This window comes from Haplochromis burtoni, unplaced genomic scaffold (assembly GCF_018398535.1).
Source record: "Haplochromis burtoni strain Fernald_Lab_line unplaced genomic scaffold, NCSU_Asbu1 Contig_117, whole genome shotgun sequence".
NCBI lineage: Eukaryota > Metazoa > Chordata > Actinopteri > Cichliformes > Cichlidae > Haplochromis > Haplochromis burtoni.
In genome coordinates, this window is record NW_024582478.1 from 1,031,141 (window position 1) to 1,037,970 (window position 6,830).

At 45.9% G+C, this 6,830-nt stretch overlaps 1 protein-coding gene across 2 annotated transcripts in view; it reads right to left on the reverse strand.

Annotated features, from left to right (window-relative positions):
- Window positions 1-809: 809 nt before the first annotated feature.
- sdc4 (syndecan 4) overlaps window positions 810-6,830 on the reverse strand; it is a 14,885-nt gene continuing 8,864 nt past the window's right edge. Inside the window, exons 2-5 of one of the 2 annotated variants that reach the window (XM_005928933.3) lie at window positions 4,246-4,438; window positions 4,117-4,154; window positions 3,832-4,024; window positions 810-3,506 (exon numbers count right to left, since the gene is read on the reverse strand). In XM_005928933.3, coding sequence (XP_005928995.1) covers window positions 3,355-3,506; window positions 3,832-4,024; window positions 4,117-4,154; window positions 4,246-4,438 — 576 coding nt within the window. In that variant the 3' untranslated portion in view covers window positions 810-3,354. The remainder of the gene's footprint in view (window positions 3,507-3,831; window positions 4,025-4,116; window positions 4,155-4,245; window positions 4,439-6,830) is intronic. The other variant, XM_005928934.3, reaches the window with a different exon arrangement.

Below are 6,830 nucleotides of genomic sequence, written 5' to 3' on the forward strand. Positions count from 1 at the left end.
CAGTTGCCCCCTTCTGTTTTTATGCAGGCACATCTGTATTTAAACCAAATAAAAAATAACCGGGGGAACTTTATCAGGACCAAATTTGTGAAAGGAAAGTCCCCATTCAGACCTGATGCAAAGCACGCACACTTCACCTGCTCAGCATCCAGCAGGAGCAGACAGGTGGAGCTGGATCAAAGAGGATTTAAAAAAAGTGGCACTTTAACCTTCGCCTGTTCTTGTTTTTGAACAAATAGGTCCAGTGCAAAGTCCCCCCGCCAGCACCCCCACGGCCGTGTGCTTGGTTATGAAAGCGTGTGTGAAGGATAATGTTTGAATATGTGTGTGCTGGAATGTGTGCGCCCCTCCCAGCAGAGCTGCATTCGTCAGTGTTTTGGTGTTTAGTGAAGTGTGTTTTTCCCGGCTGCGCAGAAGCTGACAGGCAACGGCTTGTCAGTTCGATCCGAGACACACACACACACACACACACACACACACACACACACTTTGACAGTGAAGCAGCTCCTTAGTTACTCGAAGTACATTTGTTATCATCTGCCTTTCCTTCATGCCGAACACAAAATAAATTGTGCAAAAAAGGTTTTGTGCATTTAAACTGTGCTCGTCTCCTTGGCAACAACGCCTGCACTGTTTGTGCAACACAAAATACTAAGAAAGCAAAGCTAGCAGGACTCCTACGCTGTCAGAGTAACAACTAGAAAGAAAACCGCTGAGGGGGAATTTACCCCCTGTGATCAGGTGAAGTGACAAGTGTCTCTTCAGTCATCTTTCCCTCAGGAAACAAAACAAAACACACATTTAAAATGTTAATGTGCATAAAAATAACTTTATTTTCAATAAATCGGAACCAGCATTGAGAAACCAATGATTCATTGGCTCCACTCCGATGATTCTCGTGTGGTATTTGTGACATTAAGCAGCAGAACATACCCTCCCATGTTTACCGACTCAGACCTGGGGCCGACGACCGACTGCTTTTTGAAAGATTCTTTTTTAAACTCGTGTAATCTGATCAGATTTACTCCTCTGCCCGAGTCAGAGGTCAGCTCGTTCCTCCCGGCACACCAGAGGACACGGGCAGCAGCATTGTGTCAGTTATCAGGCCTCGAGTGTTTTCGTAACTGTGCGGCTGCTCGCGTCGCCGGTCGTGTTCAGATTTACAAAAGTGAGTAGCCAAGAATCGACCCGAGGTCTGCTGACGGCAACGTGGCTCATCGACACAACATCCCTCGAACGAAGAGACGTACAGCAACCACATAATCAATCCTTCTACAAAAAACAAAACCATAAATACAAAAGCAAAAAGTCTAAAAGATAATAGACACTCTTACCAAATAAAAAGTTTCAAAACTATTTGCTGCAAATCTGAAACTAGTGTATATAAAACTTTTAAAAATCACATATACAACAGCTTAAGGGTGAACACCCGAACCTGAAGGAAGGCAATAAAATAATTTGACAGTTAAATTAATTAAAAATAATAACGGAGGGGAACTAGTTGATCTACAGGTGGGAAAATAAAACACTGGAGGACATTAGAGGCGTTAGTATTAGCATCGGTAGTATCAAAACTTACATTTACAGTAAATCACATGAAGGTTACTGCAGGACACCAAAGAGCAAAAACAAAACAATTTGGCATTTAAATATTTGGTAGATATTTCTGTTGCCAGAACACGGCTGAGTACCAAGTTAATATATTTTTAAGCTTTTTTTAAATTGATATTTAATGACTATGTACAAATCCTTGGTAGAGCAGTCTGGATGCCGAGCATTGGACCGGCTCACGACGGCGTCGGCGATCGCTCCGAGAACTGTGACTGAAAATATAAAAACTAAACAGCAAACAGTCGGTGTAGCTTATCGAGAGAAGCATCAACCCCATGATTGAGAAAAAAAATATATATATATCAAAGAAAGAAAAAAGTACTGTTTCTGCAATCACAGAGCTCAACTTTTACATGGATTAGCACCTCAATGCTGAAAGAACTGAAGGAATTACAATTTTAATTTGGCAAGTTTTAGAAAAGATATAAGCCACTCACGTTTGGTCAAAATTACCTTAGAGTTAGCTTAGCACAAATAAATCAGCTAGCTAGATTAATTTAATAAAAAAAAATAAAATAAAATAAAAATAAAAAAGCAGCTAACGGAATTACCGAAGACCACATTTACGCTTCATTTCTTTCATCTTAATTTATGAAAAACTGGAGAAAAAAAAAAGCCCCAAATGTTACATTAGCGTTGCTACGCTACTGTAGCATAGCATTAGCTGAGGAAACCCGACTTTAAATGCTGCCGTCAGACTGACTTTATGCTTAAAAAGGTGGCTAAACCCAAATCTGCAGATTATATGTCGAGAACATTAATTTGATGAGTTTACAGCTACTTCACACATAATAGCCTTTAGCTGTATTAGCTTTGGCTAATGCTTGTCACTTTGTAAGCTAAGCTAAGCTAACCAGCTATTCGGATATAGCTTCGTATCCTCGAACTCTCTGCAGGAAAGTGAGCGAGTCTACATCCGAAAGTGTCGACGCCTGGCGCGATGCTGAGGAGTGCAGCAACGCCTCGCCGCTATGACGTGCTCGTGAATAACCCGGGGTCTTCCAACGTTTGCAAATTCCTTTCAGGGATTGGTACGACTCGTCTGGTGCTACGTGCTGAGGAGAAACCAAACATACCAGGAGCTTTGAAGGGAAATAAAAAGCCTTTTAAGGTCATTTTAATGAACTCTGCTGCATCTGAAGGTTTACAGAACAGGAAGTGATCGTTTTACAGTGCAGAAACAACACTTCTATACAGGGTCACTTCTAACGGAGCATGAAACCACTGCACAACTTTCAGATTAAAACCAACTTTGTTTTTCTCATTATGGCATTTAAAAAAAAAATAAAAATCTCATGAAAACCTCGTTAGTCTTTAGACGCTGCAGGTTCAGAGGAGAGAATAAATAACTGGACCGATAAAAGTACCGTTTTAGTGTTTTTAAAGGAAAGAAGGGAGGAGTCTTGTCCTGTTTGAGAGGAAGTGAGGTCATGGCAGCTGAGACAGTCCACTCCTGTCGCTCATTTTCCTTTTCTGAGAAAGCGAAGCCTCTGATTGGTTCAGAGAGCGTCGGTAATAAAGCGCACATCAGGGAGGAGCCAGTCTGTCGATCGTGTTGTCGGGGCTTCTCTCCTGATTTACCCAGCATCGCTCCGCTGGAGGAAAGTGAGGAGGAGGAGGAGGTATGATGATGATGATGAGGCATGGCAAGGCCAGACGCCGGCCCTGATTGGGTTTTTAAGGGAGTGAGGTGTGTGATTGTGTGTGGTTGTGAAAGGAGGAGGAGCAGGAGGAGGTCGGGGTCTATGCGTAGATCTCTGTGGTGGGGGCCTTCTTGTAGATGGGCTTCTTCGACAGATCGTAGCTGCCCTCGTCCTTTTTCTTCATGCGATAGATGAGGAAGAGGATGAGGAGGACGGCGAGCACCAGGCTGACGGCGAGGGTCGCGGTCAGAGCTGGAAGAGAAAGTAAAGCAACAGATGAGACTTTTTAAGCTGTGACAGTGATTCCTACGCCTTCCACCCAGACAGGAGCCTCCTCCTGCTCCTCTGGGGAGGGAGCTCTGAAGCTCCTCGTCAGCCCTACACTTTAGAAATCACGTCATCTGACATCGCGTACGAGCGCTACCGTGCTCTTGTTCTTAGTTTAAGGTTATCGCAGCTTAGGGAAATTTTTCTGCGTCTGATGTTAAAACTCGGGCAGCATTGCCATCTTTGGACATTTAAAAACTCAAAGTTAAGTTTTGGCTGCTTCAAAGATGTTTGTAAGAGCACGACTGACCTGCAAGGAACTCCGTCTTGCTCATGATGCTCTCGTTGCCGGTGTGGGACATGAGGACATTGGACAGGTTGTCTTCTCTGCGATCGTCGTTGCCCAGCACAGGGATCTCGTTCTTCTCAACGATATCTCTCTCGTTGACGGTTGGTCGCACCGGGCGCTCTGGCTCGGGGATCTTATTGTCAATAATGTCGAGCTGTAAATGAAGAGAAAAGAGTTGGTGAAGCCTCTGCTGCATGGTTGAGGGTTTAAGTATTTAAGGAGACTCCACGTGCAGACGCTTCTCACCTTCACTGTTGTCGTCTCGTCAGGTGACATGGGCGTGTCTGTGGAAAGAAGCAGATTCTTCATTTAATCTTACAGATTCTACGTAAACGTCAGAAATCGCTGCGCTGAGTGTTTCTCGTCAGGACCGACCTGCGTCACCAGATCCAGAGAAGTCGTTGTAGTCTTCATCGTCGTACGTGTAATCGTCACCGTCGTTGTCTGTGAAGCCGAAGTCTGAGCCAATCGGGGCGTCTCCAGACGCCTCCAGATCGCCGCCACGTGTCGACACGCCGGCCGTCTGCGAGCTCTTCATGGGCATCCATGTCTCCGTCTCCCTCACCTGCTGGGACATCAGACGGAGGCTCAGAGGGACTTTATCTCACTAACACTCCTTCGGTCTGATAGGCCGACATGCTTCCAGTTTCTCTGTAACTTTTTGGTCAAGCCTGCCCAATCAGGCCCCTTCAATCCGCCCAGTCGCCATGGTTACCATCCCTATCAAAGCTTAACATGGTGAGGGCACATCAGCCACATTTAATCACATTACAAGAGTTTATTTCAGTGACCATTTGCCCGCTAAGCTGCAGGAATGGGATTAACACCCCCTCCCCAAATCCATCACCTAATCATTAACACACACACACACACACACACACACACACACACACACACACACCTGAATCAAAGTGAGACGGGACATGGGCCTGATGTGTTTTACAGCACTGAACGCGATGCAGACGAGGAGGAGCCCATGTGATGTTTGTGTCCGACAGGAAGCAGCCAATCGAGTTTCCAGGAAAAGAAGAGTGGTGATTATGTTGTTGGGAAAACTGGAACAAGCTTTTATTTTTCTGAGCTTTCCATTTAGCGAGAACAAAAGCCGACCACAAATCACACTGGAAAGCTTCCCGGATGTCCCACAAACATCCTCGTCCACTCTCTCACAGATCGAGTCGTGTACGTCACGAGGCTCTTAATTACTTCCATCCCAGTCTTCATTTAAGGGTTAACCCAGCCCGCCCGGGGCCTCCCTGTTTGTGTGTTCTCGGCCGCTCGGCGTGGTAACGACGTGTTTGAAGGTAATCCTCTCAGCCGCTGCCTTTAAAAAGCAGAGAAGAAAGAGGGGAGGGGATGCCCCATTGTGCCTGCACAGAGCTTTCAAAGAAAGGCGGCCATTTTACCGCGACTCCTTAGCAACAAGGTGGGCTCGCGAGGACTCGCCGCTCCTGCTCCAATTTGTTTGGTTTCCTACACTTTCAGGCCTCCTTTGTGTGCGTTCCCTTGCACTTTACTCCATTTCTTCCCGTCTGAGTCCCTCTTTCCTGGCTTTCCTTACAGAGATGCATTTAAAAATCCAGGAGCAAACATCAAATTTGAAGGAGTTTGCGGCTCCTTCAAGGTGAACAACTGGTTGTTGTTTATGTTTTTATGCTTCGTGACAACAATCTTTGGGTTTGAGGGCAGCTGAACTAAACAGGACACTTGAAAACATTCACAGTCTGTGTCCTTGAAGCAGAAACATCCAAACCGATAACAGCTGGAAACAGCTGCAGCTAAAGGTTTGTACTGCATCCATTTCCACACAAATTTGATCTTTTCTTCTCTCTTCATGTCTTTTCATGTCCGTCCTGAAAGCTGTGGCGGTAAGTAGCCCGGCTGAGGATCGCTGCTCTATTATGTCCTCATTTAAAGCCCATACATGTGCAGCAGGGAGCCGTGATCCTGTATGTGTGCATTCATGCCTGCCTGCCTGTCTTTGTCAGTAATCCCGAGCCGTAAAGTGGTGACTGCTGGCTCTTCATTTCCTCGCAACCATTCACAGTCCTGCTGCAACACGTCCTCTGAGTCACATTAGAGGAATTACGCTCATTCAAGCCTCCGTGTGGACCCGTATGAGTCAGGCTGATTCAATCAGGTAAACCAGCAGGACCCACAGCCCTTCATTTTGTTATATTTGACATCATTCCCCCCCGAGGCTCGTTTTACTTCGATTTGTGGTTACAGATGGTTTTAAAAGCCCAGAAAACCTGATTTCTCTGCTTCTTGCTACAAAAACACGTTTTCTTGCCTCACTCGAGGGATTTCAGTGATTTATTGGCAGGTTTTATGCGTTTAGTCACTGATATTTCTCCTGTCAAACTTAAGGAACGTTAATGACCCGAACCTTAGTCTGTGGAGTGGGTGTGGGCCTTTTTCTAAAAACAGGAACACTTTGCATTTTTCAAGTTCCACACAAACAAAAAAGTAAGAGTACGTTTTGTCCTTCCGTGTCCTGGGGTGTTCCTCTGACCTTTAACCCCTGCGTGGTGTAACTTGGACGCTTGCGTCCTGGAGGGCTAGAAGAAAAGAAGCGTACGCCTCTCAGGCTGACTGAGGCCTGTCCCGGCAGGCCCGGCGTATTCGGGAAAACAGTAAAGATCAAAAGCTCGAGGCTTGCGTTACATAAGGCCTCCGATGTTACCGTCACATGTGCGACATATTCTACTTTTACTATAATTTCCCGGAGCTGGGACGGGGTTCAGGCCAAGTCCCAACAAAAACAACCACGGTGTTCCAAATCCAGGAAAAACAAACAGAGCCAAGGATGAGCGCCGGAAGCCTCAGTTTCTGTAAAAACTGTCCAACGTCAGCCTGAAAACAGCTCGGTAGGGAACACAGCGTGTGTGTGTGTGTGTGTGTGTGTGTGTGTGTGTGTGTGTGCGCGCGCGCACAAACATCTTCTAAACCAGCACGGA